Source organism: Nesoenas mayeri (genome assembly GCF_963082525.1).
Source record: "Nesoenas mayeri genome assembly, chromosome: 1".
NCBI classification, from domain to species: domain Eukaryota; kingdom Metazoa; phylum Chordata; class Aves; order Columbiformes; family Columbidae; genus Nesoenas; species Nesoenas mayeri.
Window position 1 is genome coordinate 209,810,709 of NC_137541.1, and position 20,057 is coordinate 209,830,765.

At 45.6% G+C, this 20,057-nt stretch overlaps 1 protein-coding gene across 1 annotated transcript in view; it reads right to left on the reverse strand.

Moving 5' to 3' along the window:
* MYO7A (myosin VIIA) overlaps positions 1 to 19,021 on the reverse strand; it is a gene marked incomplete at its 3' end in the record, with an annotated part of 69,725 nt that extends 50,704 nt beyond the window's left edge. The window contains exons 1-11 of the mRNA XM_080356313.1: positions 18,956 to 19,021; positions 15,933 to 16,046; positions 14,808 to 14,960; positions 9,486 to 9,670; positions 7,552 to 7,673; positions 5,548 to 5,690; positions 5,052 to 5,165; positions 3,139 to 3,292; positions 2,393 to 2,469; positions 1,510 to 1,629; positions 148 to 290 (exon numbers count right to left, since the gene is read on the reverse strand). Of these exons, the coding sequence (XP_080212439.1) occupies positions 148 to 290; positions 1,510 to 1,629; positions 2,393 to 2,469; positions 3,139 to 3,292; positions 5,052 to 5,165; positions 5,548 to 5,690; positions 7,552 to 7,673; positions 9,486 to 9,670; positions 14,808 to 14,960; positions 15,933 to 16,031 (1,310 nt within the window). The 5' untranslated portion in view covers positions 16,032 to 16,046; positions 18,956 to 19,021. The remainder of the gene's footprint in view (positions 1 to 147; positions 291 to 1,509; positions 1,630 to 2,392; positions 2,470 to 3,138; positions 3,293 to 5,051; positions 5,166 to 5,547; positions 5,691 to 7,551; positions 7,674 to 9,485; positions 9,671 to 14,807; positions 14,961 to 15,932; positions 16,047 to 18,955) is intronic.
* Positions 19,022 to 20,057: the final 1,036 nt, after the last annotated feature.

Genomic DNA, 20,057 nt, shown 5'->3' on the forward strand with positions numbered 1-20,057 from the left:
TTAATTCTGCTAATCTCTTATATAGAAAAAGGTTTTGTCCAGTCCAGTCCAGTCCTGCTCATCTCAGGAGAGGTGAAAGGTCTGCAAGACCTTGATCTTGGGGTGGTGAAGGAGGGTTAAAAGGTTCTCCTTTTGCAGGCTCCATACCTGTTCACAGTGAAGTTCTCAAAGCCAAAGATGTCAAGGAGGCCGATGGATCTCCTGACACTTTTGAGTTCCTGGGAAGGAGGTCTATAAATCGCAGCATTGATCTTCTCCACGATCCACACAAACAGCCGCCCATAAATTCCCTGCAACATCCCAAAGATGGAGCTCACTCAGTCAAATTAACAGTTCAGCCTGCTGGTCTGCAGCACCATTCATAGGGCACAGGCTCCCCTAAAGCATGATGAGCAGTTGGATGGTCCCTGAGGACACGCTCACCAACATTCATGCCAGACTCTTGGCATGGTTTAAAGCTTCAAGACCCATTATGCAAATGAAGGAAAATGCACCTGAAAGCCTAAATAAAAGACAACTGAAAGCAAAATCCTTAAATTTTATATCTATGGGCTTGCTCTACAGCCAGAGAGTCCTTTCCTTGTTTTCTAAACATCTGTATTTACAGACCAGCAGAGCCACATTGCACTGCTAGAAAAACCAAGGACATCTCACCTGGACAAGGAGCTGATTCAAATATTGCAGCAATGGCCGAACAGTTTGCTGATTGAATGAGGGAACTATTGCTGTTTCAGTAATTCCAGAACTGCATATTTTACAATGTTATTTATTTCTTTTGTATGAGCCATGGCAGTACCACCAGGAGGTGGAGCCTAACCCAAAGGCCCACCACCACTGCCTAGATTTCCAGACTAGTTAGGTGTTGAACCAACTAGCTTGACCAACCAGTTCCCTACCATAAGTGAAGGCACCAAGTTGGCCAAAGCATGCCACCAATACTTGTTTTACAACATGTCTGGGGCTGTAAACAGCACAGCAATGATGCACACCCACTTCATCAACCTTCATCACCCAAAGCCTCAGGTGATGCTCTCTCTTAGTGCTCTAGTGACTGCTGAACTGCTCTATCCCTATTCCTCGGATGTTCAGCTTTATTACTGCTGCAGACAAGCCCAAATCTTGAAATTCGGGTGTGGGCATTACAGGTGTTGATAGAGTTGCTCTGATTTATAGCAGCTGAGTAGCTAACCCTGAGGCTCAGGCTGGTAGTTTTCCTGAAGTTGAGGTGAAGTCATTGCAGAATGCTGGCCCCTTCAACAGGTTACCTTTGAGTATAGACAGTCTCAAATCCAGACTGCAAATTTTCTGAAGACTAGGCTACCTAGACTCCTTCCATCTCAACTCTTTGTGCATCCCCCTAAGAACATAAGTTTCAAGGCCATCTGCTGATCTGAGCTCACATGAGCATCAAGTGAGACACTTTTCCTGTGCATTGGATGCTCCAGTCTCAAAACTGGCAGATTTCTTCAGCTTAGCAACAAGACCAGAAAGGAATGCCCTAAGATTTACCTTTACAAAAGCGTCCCTCACATCCAGTGCTTGTTCCATGCTGAGAGGGGTGGATACGGTCTCACCCCTGGTGATTATAGTCCGGCTGGTGAGGCAGTTCATCACGTCCTGAGGGTCGACCTGGCAAAGATACCACCAAACATAGCTGTTGACTCTACAGCATGAGGAGTCCTTGCAATGCCCTGGGCTACTGGCCTGAATGTGTATGGCCAGAGAGGAACTGCATAGCCCCCATGGCTGGAGGTAAATGATACGACTGTTGTTAGCTGTACAGGGCAAATAGCTCAAATGATGTCACAGGCATTCTCAGAGAGTAGTTAATACTTTTATAGATTGTTTTACCATGTAAAGTGTTCCTGTGACTTAATGTGAAATGTTAATGAGGAGAGGAGTCAGAAGATGAAAAAGCAAAGCCTGCAAAACTGTATCCTACCAGCGTGAATGTTGCTTTGCATCCTCTTGGCCCCTTTTCACACTTCTGAGATCAACCCAGGGAAATGTCCACCCCCTAAAGTACATGAAAAAAGCCCACAGACAGCAGTGGATCACACCCTGGGACCAGCAGCGCCTATGGAGATGAGATGATGTCCCTGAGGAAGCCCTGTTTTCTGCTGGGGAGGCCACTGGAGAACGCTCCAGCCACCTCATGGATGGTTTGGGTGAGGATCATCTCACCTCACTTCAGTATAGATGACATCTCTGTCTTGGCTACTGTAATGAACTCCCTTTATATCAATGAGGGAAACACTCTGTTTTAGGGACTGAGCTCTTTTGGATGTCCTTTTTAGGATGATGTGCCACCAAAGCATCCATGGCTTTGCCACAACACTGGGAATATGGGAACAAGCCAAAAAGGGGACAGCAGCCCCGCAGAGCCACTGACCTCCAGCAATGATGCTGCAGTGATTAGTGACGCCGACTGAACAACCTCACAGGCATCCAGGTTGTCATAGGTCCGAGCTGGGGGAAGAAAGGCAGAGGGAAACTCATCAGCAAGGGACACAGCTCTGCAGAAGTTGGATGGGGTGATGGAAAGGGTCCTTCTTTTATCTCTTGGTGTGATGTCCAGGCAAAATCTGGCCATCAGAAGGGAGAGAAAAGTTCATGTGGCTGCTGGAGTCCTGCTGATGTTTGCAAAGGACCTGTATTCTGCTCTGCCAGCCACCCTAAACGACTGATGGGGTAAATGCATTTCTGGCATGCAAGTGCTTTAGGTTTCTGTCTTCCAAAGAAGTTTTTAAAATCACCGTGTCATTTCTGACAGCAGGGCAGTTTGATGACTTTACAAAGGCATTTCTAATCACACAAGCACTTGTCAAATACTCCATTAGTCTCTCCTTGCAAAACCTGTGCCTATTGAATGGTCGGTTGCCATACTCAACATCCCTAAATTCAGGAAAGGCAGATGTCACAGAGCATACTGGAGTCTGGCAGCCCTGCACAGTGGGCAGGTGGACTTATTCCTCCTTTCTTGTCCTTACACACCACAATAAACACCTGAGTCCCTGGCACAGCACCATGGCAGGTGGTCTGGATACAGCTCTCTGTCCCTAAGCTTGGCTCCCTCCTACCATGCAGAATAAGGAGTAGAGATGTGCTGGACCATATCCCTGCTTTTTGTCATTGTACCTTCGTACTGCAGGTTCCCCATGTGCAGGATGGCAGCCAGCAGCTTGGAGATCTCCCAGTTCTCCGTGTCGGTGAACATAAGGACCTTCATCGCGGAGCGGATGTTGGCGTACTCCTTGCTGTCATCTCTGCCATCGCAGGTCGTGCAGTTACCCTGGGGAGGAAGAGAGGTAGCAGAGAATTCAGATTCACAAATTCAGAGATTTTTAAGGCCATATGGGACCATCATGATAATCTAGTCTGACCTCTCGTATAACAAAGGCCATACAATCGTATCCAGTCAAATTTGCCCTCACCTGAATAATTTGTCAAATTGTGCTTATTGAACTTCCAATATTGATTCACATTTTTCATAAAAGGAAACGGAAATAGTTTAGAAGGTGACTTGAACTACATTTCCCCACACTTCAACCCAAGTATTGCTCTATTTCTGTTTAGATTTTTTCTAACTTCTAAACACTGATTTTTGACATGGCTTTTACACACAAGACTTCAGAGTCTGAGACTATCTCAGGGACTCTCAGGCCAAAATCGAGTCACATCCTGGGCTCCTTCAAAAGATTAATTGGCAGTTAATTATTATATGTTTTCTGCACTTTTACCACTCCTCCTCTGCACCATGATTTCTGAAATACAGATACCATAACTGGGAAAAGATTCAACTGATGTTATGAATGATGCAACAAACAGAAAACAGTGTCTCCACCTCATCTCCTTCATAGACAGTAACGAATGGAGCAGCTGCTCAGCAAAGAGCATCTGTGTGTAACCCTAAGCTATCCAGGCTTCCCCCTAAATCAGCAGTTGTTTTTTTAAGGGATGAATAAGCCAAAGATGATATTGAACCTGTGGATCTGGTTCTGTCCTTTGGTGTATATTGATTCGGTGCTCAGCCTTGTGACCTGCACTTACCCTGCTGTCACCAGCTATCCCGTGTCTGGCTGATGTCAGAGCAGGAGAAAAAGCTCCCTGAGGTGGGGATACAGAGCAAGAAAGAAACATACTGGAGTTTCCCACTGGTCCAGCTAGAAAGCTTAATCCCAGCCTTGCTGCTGATGGGCCAGCCTTAATTACATCTGCTTCTACCCCCTCCACTGCATTGCAACATTGAAGGCTCGAGGGATACCTTATTGCAGTCTTTTCATACTTAAAAGGGGCCTGTAAGAAAGATGTGGACAGACTTTTAGCAGGGCCTGTTGCGATAGGACAAGAGGTGATGGTTTAAACTAAAAGAAGGGAGATACAGGCTGGATATGAGGAAGAGATTTATTACACTGAGGGTGGTGAGAGCCTGTCCCAGGCTGGCCAGAGAGGTGGTGGATGCTCCATCCCTGGAGATATCCCAGGCCAGGCTGGACGGGGCTCTGAGCAACCTGAGCTGGTGTAGATATCCCTGCTCATGGCAGAGGTAGCACTGGATGAGCTTTGAAGGTCCTTCCAACCCAACCTATTCTGTGATTCTATGATCTAGGGGTAGGGCTGGAGATTTCTGGCTCTGTCAGACTTGTGAAGCAGAGACAGCCCAGCAGCGTATGCTGCTGAAAATGCACCATCCAGCCATGCACTCCTCCCTGTCCGTCGCTGCTGCCAGGGCATCAGGTTGTATCTAACACCCTGGTTATTTCCAGACCCATGGTGTGGGCTCCAAACATCAAAACCATTCAAGCCTATGTCCTGCTCCAGAGGAAGAGTGGAAATAACCTGGCCTACACACAGGGGTTTAGGGTTTGCACTAAGACTGTGAGTCTTGCACTGATGGGACAAAGTCCCACAAAGCCCGTGGCTGAGACTCAGAAGGTGACAACCAGCAAAGCAGCTCTTGGGCAGCAGAGAAAGCATCTCTCACTCATCTCTCCCTGGCTAATATGCTTTCGCCACATCACCTCCCCAAAATTCTGCTTCACTGTCCTCACCATTGCAAGGTAGTTGTAGTCTGTGGCTTTCCCAAGACCCAGCTTCTTCTTCTGCTCCAGCGTCATTCCTCTCAACATGCAATAAAACACGTGGTAATTCCTCTCATCCTGAGCCTGAAGTAAAAGAACAAATGTCAGCTCTGTGAGAACAGCACTGCAAAGGTTCATAGAGTCATAGAATGTCCTGAGTTGGAAGGGACCTACAAGGATCATCGAGTCCAACTCCTGTCCCTGCACAGGACAACCCCACAGTTCACACCATGTGTCTGAGGACATTGTCCAGTCTCTTCTTGAACACTATCAGGCTTGGGGCTGTGACACCTCCATGGGGAGCCTGTTCCAGTGTCCAGCACCCTCAGGGTAAAGAATCTGTTCCTAATATCCAACCTAACCCCCCCTGGCACATTTTCCTGCCATTCCCTTGGGTTCTGTCATTGGCCACCAGAAAGAAGGTTGACCAACCAAGTGCTCCCACACCTTATAGGTGTCGCCTTACCTGCCTGCAGACCCGGGACTTCTCCAGCAGGTACTGTTCAATCTTAGCCCCCTCGATGGCTCCCCTTTTGTTGAAGTGGATGTCGATGTACTTCCCAAACCGGCTGGAGTTGTCATTACGGATGGTCTTTGCATTCCCGAAAGCTGCGGGGAAGAATTGCAAGCAGGTCAGAGGGGATCTGACGCAGGGACAATTGTGGCTCTGATCTCACGGACAGAAAAAAATAACCAAAAGAGTGAGGCTGAGAGGGTAAAAAGCAGCCCCAAAACCTTTCCCTTAAGTTTGTCTGGCTCAACTTCATCTCAGCATGGGGAAACAGGACATACCACAAATGACTGTCATTGGAAATACAGAAAGGAGCACAGAGAAGGACGCATGGGAATGGGGTGACCTTATCCAGGAAGAAGGGCCAGGACAGCAGGATTTTGGCAGCAGATGGTGAAATATAATACAAGAGGGCTGAGGAAGGCTGGCAGGAGGATGCTGTAGTGTGCACGGTGACGTAGAGCGGGAAATGACAGAGCTGCTGGTGAGCGATTTGGTGAGTGAGAGGGAAAGGAAAGAGCTCGTCCTTTGGGGAAATACAGAGGGATTAAGCCAAATTCCAGCAGGAGACTTCTCCCTGCAAACAGACTGTGTGCAGAGAAAGGTACCCACATCCACCCTCTGTGTGGGTGCAGATGGCTGGCATGAGCACCCTGGCCAGGATGCTCTGGAATTTATACTCCAGGATTGCTGGCGGGTGATGGAGATGCATTTGAAACACAGAACCTCTCTTCCATGCAGTTCTATCAGTGATGAAGAAAAACATGCACTGTGATGGTTTACAATGCTGGTGGTGGGGCAACCCTGCTGTGCCTTGAGACCCTCATTGCATCTTCGTGCGATGGCTGAAGGAAGCTCTGGCAGAGCACAGATAAGGAAAGCTCAGCCAGGGACTTTCTTGTCATCTCTGCTGACATTATGCATGGAAAGCGGTCAGGAAATTCACATTTCTGTTAATTCCTAGGGGGTTATTTACCAAGCAAACCACTGCTCGCTGTCAGTAGTAGGAGGGGTAAAAATAATGTTATTTTTAAGGAAAATACTATTTTTTTGCATAAGTATAAAAGCTACACCTGGCATCACATTGGGGCCAGAGGGTCAGATCAGCTATTTAATTTACAGACATCACATTAAAACAATGGGGCTGATCACAGAAACTGCTTGCCAATGTACCTATTAGGGCCACAAATTCTCATTATCTGGTTCTTCCTTGAACTGCCTTTATTTCTTATTCTGTATTCTGCTACCATTTGCTGAGCTTGGAAGGAGAAGGTGTGGTTTGCTATTGTGTATTGCCAGCACAAGGTGTTTAGTCTGGGAAGCTCTGAACAAATTAATCTCATGTTCTGAACCAGCAAAGAATAGGAATAGGATTTTTGCAGCTATGGTCAAATAAAACAAAAAGAATAGTTAACTGAATGGAGCATTCACAGGATGTTGGGGCTCTGCATTCAGTTATGATTCCAGCACGGGAAGAGGTAGTAAGATTTTATTGAAAAGAGCTTTGTGTATTTGATGATCAGCATTTTTTAAATCTCAGACTGCAAAGAGAATTAGGTAAAATTCAGGCTTCTGTTTTGAGATTTTTTTTGGGAAAAAGGTACTGATTTAAGTGGGAAAACAACATTTTTTAATTTTAAGTGAATGAAACAGTTGAAAGACTTTTCAGGTCAGCTGAAACCTGTCATTTTCAGCAATAGCTGTAAAAACACTAATGGAAAAATTCAGAGTCCAAACCAGAGTCTTGTGAAAAATAAATTCACATGGAAAGAAACAGAATATGCTGTTTAAAAAATGTTTACTACATTGCTTTTGTTATTTAAAAAAAAAAAAATTCTCACTTTTTGAGACTCAAAATTCAACCCGGTGACTTACATTTGGGCATATCTCGTGTTTCCTGAACCTGATATTTTTTTTTTTGCCAGCAAAAAAAGATGCTTCCACCATCTGAGGCCTCACCTTCTAAGATGGGATTTGCCTCCAGGACCTGCTGCTCGATCCAGGAGTGCTGACCACTGATGGCTGCCAGGAACTGCAGAATCAGTTTTGTGCTTTCTGTCTTCCCTGCTCCAGATTCGCCGCTGCAAAAACAACAGGAATCGAGGTCAGTGAAAGCTTTGCTGCACCCCTGCCAATGTCCCCTCTCTTTCTTCAAGGAACTGATGCCTCTCAGTCTTATATTAGCATAAGTAGGATGAGGCCACTAAGGATGGGTTTCTAGCATCCCATGGACTGGTTGCAGGAGAAATGGTAGGACACAGTATGGACAGCTTCCAGCCAAGATCCAGATTTGCTTTACAGTCCATTTGGCCCAAATGGTTTGCTTGGGTTTGGGTCCCTCCGGTAGATACCATCATTCAAGAAGGTCATGAAGCACTTTCAGACAGTGCTTTTCCAGGTATGACCACCAGACCATGAGCTTGTGGTTCAGGGGCTGGCTGGTCCAATGGAGCAGCTTCATCATCAGTCTTGAGCTGACAAAATGCACTAGAAGGCAGATTGTGAAATAGCGACTTTTAGAGACAGGCAATTTCACAGGCCCACATGTCCAGATAAGGGGCAGATAGGAGTGGAGAAGATCTCAGGGCAAGGTGCAAGAGTTAGTCCTCAAAGCTTCCTCTCCACTGAAAGATAACTTCCATTATGTTGTGATCATAGAATCATAGAATAGTTTGGGTTGTAAGGGACCTGCAAGCTCATCCAGTGCCACCCCTGCCATGAGCAGGGACATCTTCACCAGCTCAGGTTGCTCAGAGCCCCGTCCAGCCTGACCTGGGATGTCTCCAGGGATGGTTCATCCACCACCTCTCTGGACAACCTGGGACAGGCTCTCACCACCCTCAGTGTAAACAATTTCTTCCCCATGTGTGACCTGAATCTCTCCTCCTTTATTTTAAAACCATCACCCCTTGTCCTGTCACAACAGGCCCTGATGAAAAGTCTGTCCCCATCTTTCTTATTGGCCCCTTTTAAGTACAGAAAGGCCACAATAAGCTCTCCCCAGGGCCTTCTATTCTCCAGCCTGAACACTCCAACTCTCTCAGCCTGTTCTGATGGTACAAGAGGAAGGAATGGACAGAAATCCCTTGGTATGAGTCTATGGCCCATCTGTTATATGGCAGAGCTAAAGTAGGTGATTGAAATGGACCTTCCCGGTGTTTAGTAACCAGCCTTGGCCTGAATTGCTTCATGCCTGGCCTCGGCTCTCCTCTGGGCCCTATATGATGCTTTTTTAGCCCTGCAAAATAATCATTACTGCATGGCCTTTTCAGTCCCACATGTCTCAAACACTATGCACAGAGTGCTCCAGAATTATGATTTTATGAAACAAAACTTAGGGTAGACATGCCTTGGAGGGATGAGGTTCCCTGAAAGCACAAAGATGGTTTGAGGGTTCAAAATAGGGCTGAGGGAAGAAAATTTGGTTCATATCACCTTTTGGGACACAGACACTGAACTATCACCATAACTGTGATCAGACATTTCTTGGTGCCCAAGGTTGACCAGTCCAGAGCAGAGCCATACAGGGAGACACCAGTGTGAACAACCACAAGTCCCATGCTCGAGCTTGTCCATGGCCCTTCCTTGTACAAAATGTATAGATTTCTGCATCTGTGATGTCTGTAGGAGGACTAAGTTTGAATTTAAAAAGGAAGGTTAAAGATGAATATGAGATCTATTGAGTTGTAGGGTAAGTACCAAAAAGACCAATAAAGTGTCTTTACTAGGAACAGTGACTGCAAACAGAGACCACTTCTACGTTGGGAATATGTGGATGAAAGATCTAACAGGTCTTCCAGATTTCTGATTCTGTTTGATAAGCTGTTCCCCGTCAACCACGTTGCACACGCTCAGCATCTGTTTTGAGGATATTTACAAATTCACAGACTCACCTTATGATACAGCACTGGTCCTTGTTGTTGCGCTGCATGTTGAAGTAGCAGTTGTCAGCAATTGCGAAGATGTGTGGTGGCATCTCACCAATCTTTTTGTTGGTGTACAGGCGTATCTGCTCGGGTGAGTAGATGGGTAGGAGCTGGTAGGGGTTTACTGCCACCAGAATCGAACCAGTGTATGTCTGGAGGAGAAACACATGAAGGTTTATGTGGACAGTGAGATGTGGCTGAGAGGTTTTGGCACCTTGGATGGAACGCAGAGGCCAGAAAAATCAAGACTTTTCAAAAGCTGGATGAAAGATGATGTTCAAGTAAAAGATGCTTGCAGGGTGGAGCCTGGAGCAAAACTAGAACGTAAGTCTCAAACTGTTTAAATCAGTTCACACTCAGCCTTGCTCATGCACACCATGGATTCAAGCCTTAATTCATACTTCGAGTGCTCCTCCGTTAAGCTTCAGGGTTTCAAGTGAAGCTCATATTTGCAAAAATATCACCAGAGCCAGCACATATCCATACATATTTATTGCATTGGACAAATTACGAGAAACTACAGAAGAAAGGGACCTGGAGGCCGTTGCTCTATCTCAAAGCAGGACCAGCTGGATCCAAACTATTCCTGACAGATATCAGTCTAACCTGTTTTTAAAAATCCACAACAGTCGTGCTAAGCCTGCCTACACAATATGTTATCCTCTACCATTTCTGTCTAACCAAGCCTCTCCATGCTGCCATTTAAACCTTGTCCTATGCACACAAATATGGCCCACAAAGTCCTGACATAATCCTTCTCAGATATTTCTGAGTAATTTTTGAAAATGGCTTTTTGTCCGTCCCATATGCTCTGTGGCACTCGAATAAGTGAAGTTGTCCTGGACCTTGGGCTGCAAACCCCTTTGTGGTGTTCTGCTCTTTCATTTCTGCCTTTCCAGGAGCTGTTTCTCTCAAACCTCTCACCAAAGGACTCATGACCTTTGTCATCCTGCTCAGGTGCAGCTCTGAGGTTCAGAGGCTTGGCCACATCCCAAATTCAAGGCAGAGAATAAGGATCTCCTTCCCCTAGTTCTAAAAGTTAGTATCTAGGGCAAGCGAGTCAATGAGGCTCCATCTCGGGCTAACCAAGGGACATGAGATGAACGCTACTTTCATACCATAACCTCAAAGGAGCCAAGTCACCTTCTCTAGGTTAACTTTTGGAAAATAAAGTTACAAGAGGGAGAGGAGTGGACAGAGAGACTTCTAGGTACAAGCCTCAGGTTGAGTTTCTCCCATCAAGCCCAGTATCCCTCAGTCATGATGGAAAGGTGTTGAGTGCAGTGAGATGATAATTTGTTTGTCACTATCTACGCAACACTTCCCCGCAGCTCGGCCTTCCTGAATGGCAGCCAGTAGGTGGCAATTGTGTCCTATAGAAGGGATGCTGAAAGCCCTTAGGGACTCATCACTTTCCAGCCTCATGGCCAACACCCGAGAGCAACTTTCTGGTCAGTCCCAGGTGAGGTTTGAATTTACTGTGGTAACTGAGAAAGGATATGATAGTTTTCCCTGTAATACAGTGTTACGTGCCAGTAAAGGAAAAAGGCTCTTTAAGCCCAAGAACAAAGTTGTCACAAAGCCAAAGGGCAGAAATTGGCTGTGAAATCATGTAGACTGAATGTTAGAAGGAGAAGGCATTGAAATAAGGCAGCAGAGAAGTGCCAAACTAGCTTTCTGCAGGGACAGAGTAGGTAAGTCTAGTGCTTAGAGAAGGAGTGAGCTCAGTTTCTGAATGGCATCATGCCCCCAAGATCCCAAATGAACCCCAAGACTCCTGGGGTGAGATACTTGGAAGACTGTTTTCTTCTTCATACTTTACTACAAGGTTAATTTTAGGGACATTTCAAATCTTCTTTGACCCTCTTTTAAAAAAAACCTGACTCTTGGCAAAAGTCTCTGAAATCCCTGCATTTCAGTCACACTGATGTGCCCCAAATGCAGCCAGTGAGACTTTCAAAGGAGTTAACCATTACTTGCAAGAATGCTTTCTGGGTGCTCTCACTGACCCTTCCCTCGTGATCCACAAAACACTTTGTCAGCATGAACTCTGGTACTGTTGCTTGTACTTGTAGGCCATTCCTAGTTGATAAATACTCACAATTTGCCCAGTTCTCACAGTTGGTGGAATGCAAAACTTTGTCCACTTTGCTGATGAGGGGACAAAGGGCACCTCCAAGGAAATACTATCTCTCTGGTCTCTATTGCTAGGTGAAGGAAAAGCCCTCCTGTCTTGGGAAAATAAAGCTTTATTGGTAGGCGAGGGCTCTGCCATAGCTGGCCACAGGAACCACATCTCAGAGCAAATTCATTACCGCCTGCATGACCTACATTTTAATTAGCCCCAAACAAATCCTTTCTGAGCCTGCTTCCCTCGCTACCCAGAACACCATGGCTGACTTCATCTGGAATTTTATGGGGTTAAAGCTCTACCAAACATTACTGTGTTTTGAAAACACGTAGAGAGCAGCAGCAAGCATTGGTTTCTTCTCCAGATAAGGAGATTTAACCTCACAAGTCCAAACTCCCCATCAAATGCTCTTGCTATTCAGCATAGTTTCTCTTAGTGTACGCAAACCAAAACAGGGGCAACGAGCCCTTGTTGAAGTTTTTATCTTTTTGCTGCAGAAGTTTCTTTACTTCATGTTGAGGTTGTTGCTGAGAAGCACTTAAAGCATTAATCACATTCACAGGTTGGGGACTTTCCAGCTCTGGGAAGGTATCACAAATTCACCATGAAGGTCTAGCTCTGCAGCAAAGGGGATGATGCTCTCAATGCATTTGTGAAGCAGCAGCAATGGTGGTGCAAAATAAATGAGAATGGCACAATGGTGAGCAGAAACAAGTGATCCGGTGGAAGACATGACAGCGATTGCAAATGACAGCTCCAAGTCATACTTACCCTCCCACCGCAGTTTGTCTTATGAGTAAAATGTGAGGGAGAAGAAAAAGGAAAATTATATTTTATTAGAGCAGAATTACACCCTCCACAAAGCTAAGGAGATGAGGAAACAAGGGGGACTGGAGTCCCATTGGAAATGACACCCTTTACTCAGCAGGCTCAGAAATCCTTTTAAGCAGTGAAGTCACACTGAGCTTCACTGTCTTTAAAAGAGAGAAAATCATATCCCAGAAAAAGACACCTCAGGGGACTGGGTATCCCATACCCCAGGGGCATCAAACTCATTTTTGATGGGGGCCACATCAGCCTCACAGTTGCCTTCAAAGGGCCAAATGTAATTTTAGGACTGTATAGAGGTAGGATCAGTTACATTTATACAGTCCTTAAACTACATCCGGCCTTTTGAAGGCAACTGTGAGGCTCATGTGGCCCCAGTGAAAATGTATTTGACACCCCTGCCCTACCCACGAGGCATCCATACAAGTACCTTGGCTTTGAAAAACTACCAATCAATATTTACCACATGCAACACAAATCTACTCCTTCTAGTGCCAGCACTCTTAAAAGATGAGATCTAAAGGTGGGTTTCTGAGCCTCCAACAACATGTGTAGGCAGGGGTTGTTCAGGAGCCTCTCCATTAGGCTATGTGCCCTATCTAATTTTGAGTGTCATTCTAAGTTTGAGATTGTACTAACTGCTGTGCTGTACCCAGGATTGTGGGCTGACTCTCCAAAGCCATTAGTGGTGTGGAGCAATTAAGCTACCTAGAACCTCTGTGATGCAAATCTCTTTGTGAGATGTAGCCATCCCTACGCCATAGCTCTGTAGGACACATGGCACTGTCACCATCAGACCCAAAGAATGCGTAGAGAAACCACACCGTTATTGAGTCACTTTGTAGAGTCATAGAATCATTCGATTGGAAGAGACCCTCAAGATCATCAGCCATCAACCTAACACTGGCATTAAACCATGTCCCCAAGAACCTCATCTACAGGTCTTTTAAACACCTCCAGGAATGGTGACTCCACCATTTAGTTGAAGATGTCCCTGCTTATTGTAGGGGGGTTGAACTAGATGACTTTTGAATGTCCCTTCCAACCCAAACTATTCTGTTATTCTACGATTCTATGATCTTCCAGAGTTGGGGCAAGGGGCTGTCAACTGTATGAACAGCTTGGGTAACAGAGTGGTGTGCCCTCTGTCACTGCCCAGCTCTAGCCCAAAACCATCTTTCATTAAAGGCCCTAAACACCAAGCAGAACAAGCAGATTTGACAGATAAAATCCTGGATATGGTCTGCTAGCTGATGCTCTCTGGGAAGTTGGACTGTACTGCAGTTCCCTCTGTCCTGAAAATCTAGTAGTCGCTAGAGTCTTTTAAAAATTAGGTTCTCAGGTGTCTTTGAAAAGGCCTTCAAAACACAGCAGGTAGTTACTTGAGTATCTGAAAACTGTAGGATTTAAAAGCAATACCCAATTTTCCATATTTGCATAGGATCTTTGAGGACACTATCTAGTGGCAAATACACACACACACAGTCCTCACTCTGACCCAAGAACGTTCACCAGACTACACAGCGTATAACACACAGATAAAACCAGCACAGAGACTTGAGTCCTGACTCTTGTCCTGCCAGAAGGCGGCTTTCAAGATGCTGTTGCAGAAAAGAGTTGCCATTCTGGCTGGCTTTCTGTAGAAGCCTGATTATCTGAATGTCTGGTTGGATTAGCAAGGCTGCACTGGGTCCACTGGGCATGACGCGACTGAGCTGACCTAAGGAAGGACACTGCTGTCTCCAGACATCAACTGTCAGGATTCCAGGCAAGACAGAGCTTATAAGTCATAAACACAGACGGGGGAGATATTTTAAAGCTGTTCTGGGAGTTGCGTCCTTCACTGTTCCCAGTTATTTCATGCATACACCTCGTCCTCCTTCCTCTACCCCTTGAACCTCCAGCAATTGTTGTCTTCACCCGCTTGAGCTGCATGAGTTGGTGGTTCAGGGGAAGAAGGCAGAAGTGCCACATCCAGTATGCATCTGCCAAAGGTTTTTGCTTTAGGATTACTACAACATGCAAATGGCCTGGGTTGAACTGCTCATTGTGTGTGCAGAATGTTAATGCGTGTCCCCAAAACTTCTACAGGGGCTACACAAGGAGGTGACACAGACTTTGCTCATTACTTAAGACATGGGATTGTCCACTGGGGCATCCACAAGCTCTTCAATGTGTCCTCTAAAATGCAGAATCCCTCCACCACTTGGGTCCAGGTGAAGGTAGAAACCCAGATGCCCAGCTCAATCAGGATTTCCAACATGTGGGTTCCCTAGTGCGAAGGAAAGCGGGGGTGCAGGGCAAGAGGTAGGGGTGGGGAGGACACTCACATAGATGAGGTGCTCTCGATAGCGGATCAGCAGGTTCCTGAGGATTCCCGCCTCGTTCAGGTCCCCCAAGCGGATCATGTCCTCTACTCCATGGATGGAGGTGGGGTGCATGGGTTTGATGTGGCTGGCATTCTGCGGGGAGATCCAGTGCTCCTGGGAAGAGAGCGAGGGCAGAGAAAGATGAACAAAATTAGATAACACTGGGACGAGAGACAGAAACAGCCCAACCCAGACAGAAGGACCAGATGGAAGAACATACATGAGAGAGCATTGGCACACAGGCCACAGCTTCTATTATTGGACATGGCAGTGACTGATTTGAAATATTCCTAGCAGAAGAAAATATCTTTTGGTTTACTGAAGCAGTAAGAGACATGAGATGTCAGCCATCCTGGAAGAAGCATCATCCAGGGCAGCATGGACATCCAGCACACGAGGGGTGCTTTTAACAAATAGCAGGTTTCTGCCACAAAATACTGTTGAGCAGAGAAAAGATGATTTAGAAGAGGAGAGAGGGATGCAGAGGGGTGGTAAAATCACACTTTTATTGTCAGAGTGTCATTTAGACTGATCACTTCTGGAGGGCTTCAAAAGCCACTACAAATTGGACACAAGGACCCTGCTGAATGAAATCTCTTTCTGAAGGGAATTAGAGCATTCACAACTATCTTGGGTTGGAAAAAAAATGGTAAAGGACAGAGAACCTCCTCTGGTCATCCTCTGCTTGTGACATAGACATTCCTCCAAATCAGCCGCCACGGCACAGAAGTAGGACTGAAGGACAACCAGTGTTTGGGCACATCCCATGTTGGTAAGTGGTCAGAAGGGACTACGTAACAGCAGAGGAACATCAGGTCGAGGTGGTTTTGCTCCAACTACTATCTACATGAGCTTTGGTGACCTCTGTTATCATTGTATTCAAGAAGCTTTTCAACTCTTCACTCCCAGTACTGCCACAAAAGTAGGGACACAACATTTTCTTGTCCTTACAAATAGAACACTAAGGCACAGTTGATTCCCAAGGGTATATGAAAAGCCTGTGACAAAGTCATCATGATCCCATGACCCCTGGCCTAACCAGGCCTATAGAGCTGAAGAAGGGTCAGCACAACCTTTGGTACGTACATTGCCTTCATCATCCACAACCTGGATCTGTCCAGAGTCACACAGTTTAACCACCGCTCCAATGGGGACATCGAATTCCCGGCCAGTTTTGAGGTCCATCCACACATAATCCCCCTGGAACCAAAGAGAAGACAGTTACACCCAGAGCCTCAGAAGGTTCAGCATCCCCTGGGATACAAGATGCTGATGTTTTGGACGCAAATAATTGCTACAAATCAAATTACTTCTTTGTAAACCATGAACCAACCCTTTTTCACAGATGTTCAGGAAACTCCCTGCAAGGTAACAGTAGCAGGAAATGTAGCAAATTGTGCATCCACTGCACTGTCTCTCCATTTCATGGGCTCAGGAGTGGTTGTCCATCACAGACTTGCACATGTTTTCCTTGCAGATAACTGCTATCAAACATAAATTCTCCTACCTTGGAGACTGGTGAAAATGAGACAACTAAAGAAGTGTTAAGAACATACCAGAGAGGTGGATATATTTATATATATATACAATTCTTCAGGAAGGCTCCCAGGTACAGCAATTTGTAGGTGGTCTCTTCACGTTCAACACTCCACAGTGGATTTCTACCTACTGTGAGCATGTCCAGTTGCTTCCTGAAGCTGTGCTAAGCTTTAGCATCCATCATGCCAAATGAAGAGTTTAGCTAAAAGCTGTGGCCTTTTTCTTGTTTAAAATGTGTCACCTCTTCTGTTTGAGACCTCTTTGTTTTTGTTTTGGAAGGCACAGTAAACAGTTGACCCCTATCCACTCACTCCATGTCACTGGTGATCCCACAGAGCTCTCATCAGGCCTGCTGGGCAGGGACTATCTGCTCATTAACTCCGCGGATATTAAATTACTGGAATACAAAAAGGCTTTTAAAGAAGTTGTCTTCCTCAGTACAAAAGCAAATCGTCAAATAACCCAAAGCTAAACTCCCAAGTGGGACTCACACTCCTTGAAACAAGGCAGAATTAACTCCCACCCCTAATCTCAATGTGAAGAGGTGATAAAAGTTGAAGCCACCTGGATAAGTTATTATCAGGCATATTTACATCGAGCAAGTAAATGTACATTTTCATCCGAGTTTAATATTGTGAACTTGTAGCCCCACCTAATGTGGCATTCCTGGGCCCACTTGTGCCTATTAAGCACAATGAAAATGCAAAATCTACCTTCTGAAGTCCTGAAAAAATACAGGGAGAAGGAAAAGTGAAAAACAGGGTGGATCACTTAGCTTATGCTCTGATATAACCCCTTTCCTGAGCATCTACTATTGACCATTTCTGTAGACAGAGTATTTACAGATTGGGTTTCACCCAGTGGGGTAGTGAACAACCTTCAGCTCCACTCTGGGCGGTGGGAACTGGAGACATCCAGCAATATCAAACATGACATGGTAAAACGTTCACTATCCAAGTCATCACCCACCAGGACTTCTGAGAGATACTAACCTCTGAGTGTCACAGTGATGTAAGGCAATACCCAGGGACCCACACATGGAGAAACACTACACACAAGGCATCCCCAGCCCATGTGTGGTAGACTCCATCCTTGGCAACTCCTGCTAGGTTTCATCTAGAGTATCAACAAAGTCATCCTGCTTACATGGAGATGAGGATCCAGCCTTTAGTTTGGGTTTTCTGTTCCTCAGAGGGTTGTGCTACAGCACTGTTATAAGGATTTTTACACATTTCATAAAAATATAATATTCAGATCTTTTGCTCCTTAACTGCCTTACCCTCACGTCCCATAACTCAGTTAAAAAGAAAAAAAATAACAAAACACAAAGCTAATGTATGCAGCAAGTCATACACAGATACATTATAAATCCACTTATATTAATATTTATTTCTTAGCTCCTTTGATCCAAGACTCTCAAAGCATTTACGACTGTTCAGCACTGTTATCCTCCTTGCATAGTTGGGCAAATTCATGCACAGAGTGGGTAACTTGATCAAGGTGTCAGCAAGAGAAGAGCCAGGTTGCTCAGTCCCTGCTCAGCAGAAAATCCTTCTCAGCAGCTGCATAAAAATTGGTCTCAATCAAGAAAACAAGAATCGTATTTCTTTTTTTTATCTCTAATTTTGAATAACTGTAAAAGCAGCGTGCTTCATATGTTCTGTTACCACACAGCTGAGATAAAAAGGCAGTTTGCTTTCCCCAAGGTAAATTGATACTCTGCTACCACTAAGACAACGCCTGTGCTTTGCCTGCCTAATGCATAGAATGCTCATCCCCGCAAAATGCTCTTTCTAAACACATTAAAGTGCTCTTCTTAATGCTGGTGAAAAAAAAGCCCAAGTCTTATGGGATGGGCTAAGCTGGTAAGCTCAGAAAGGTTTGGGGGGTTCAAAAATAACATCACTTATTAAGACTGCTGACCTATTTCTTTCCCTGACTTTAATGAATTTGATAGAAACCCCATGGAAGTCTGTTACACTCCTTCCACTGATGCAATCACCTTCAGATCAGCCCCAAAAGCAGCAGATATATTGGGGATTTCAGGGCAAATCGGGGTGATTCATGCATTTACCAGCTCGGGTGGACTGGCTTATCAGTTGCATAACCTGTCTCATGCCTGGACTGATGCAGTTTATTTTCCAACACACAAAATAGAGTACTGGAGAAATGAGAATGTCACCAGTCACTTTACAGCTTCAACATGGTCCAACTCTTCCTCCTCAATGCAGCTTCTGGGTGCAAGTGTCCTTCTGGGTCAGACCCTCAGGACCTCACCAGCTATGGGCAGTGACAACCAACCAGCAGCACAAAAGGAGGAAAGACCATGATGGGTGCACACACAGATCAACACAATTAATGAAGAGGATCTTTAGGAAGAGCTTCTGAATAGAAAGAGCAAGAAGGTTGCACCATAGGGGAGCTATGGTGCTTTGGGGGAAATGAAGACTCAGGAGGAGGTGAGAGAAGCTGGCACAAGCAGTATGAGTATCCCAGTAAACAGCGAGATCAATTTCAAAGTAGTCTGAAAGTTTCTAGCCATGCTCAGAGCTTGGGACCCCCTATCTTACCGCTAAAATGGTCGTGGGCTTCAGGGCCTGGTTGACGTTGCGTAGTAGTGTCCATTTGCCCTGGTCTCTCTCCTGATCTTCCACAACCTCAGGGCATGGCTGCACGAAAACAACTTTCTTCCTCTTCAGCATCTCCAAAATCCTGCAGTGGTCTTTGTCCCCCTCTCTGCTTTCTACATATGTTCCACCACGAATGCCAGAGTGCTGTGGCTGGTTGGCTTTAGACCTCCAGGGTGACCATGCCTGCTGCTTGCAGGACACCCCTGTGACCTGATTCACAAAGTGCCTCTTGGTAAAGGTCTTCTCCTAGCAGAAAAACTTCCACACACTAACCATGGTCCTCCACTGGCCAGCTAGCATGCTTGCTCCATAAAACAAGTTCTGCAAGAGTCTCAAAACAAACTGAACTACTTTGCTTCTCTTCACTCAAATTCTTCCAGTCTCTCCAGTAAGGGTTGATACTTGGTTGGAGACCTGAAGGACACCGCAGCCCCTCGTTCTGGAAAAATGACTGCCGGATTGACAGGAAAACTCTTCATTTCCCTGGGACTTCTTTCCGTTATCTTCCTTTCTTAATGAAATAACCGTCTGCCAGCTTGAGGACTTTCAGCACAGAACACACTCGAGTACTTATTAATCCACAAATGCAGTCAGTCCCCATGCAACACATGGCATTTAATTAACCTAATACCTTTACATACCAAATTAACCAAAGCGCAGCGGGAACTCAAAACCAGAGGCCATCTGCATTTTCTTTAAACTGATCACCTTGAGTAGATCCATAGCAACTGAATTTTAAATAATTGAGTGGAAGGGTGTTCGGAGCAGCACAGCCTCTGTGCCTATAGGTGAGAGGAGCACCTGGGCTGTGGATGAAGATGTGCTGAATGTGAGGACCACGGAGATAATGAGGTCGCACTGACTCTGCACCTGGCTGCTCTACAGACCCACTTCTGCAATCTCTCCTCCTGTGCAGAGACGACTGCTCTTATATGGACTAATCAGGGCTGCTGGCCCAATCAGAAGAGCACGAGAAATTTTACAGTCACCTCGGATTTACTTTTTCCTGTCCTACTTTACACGCACTTGAGATTTCTCGTTT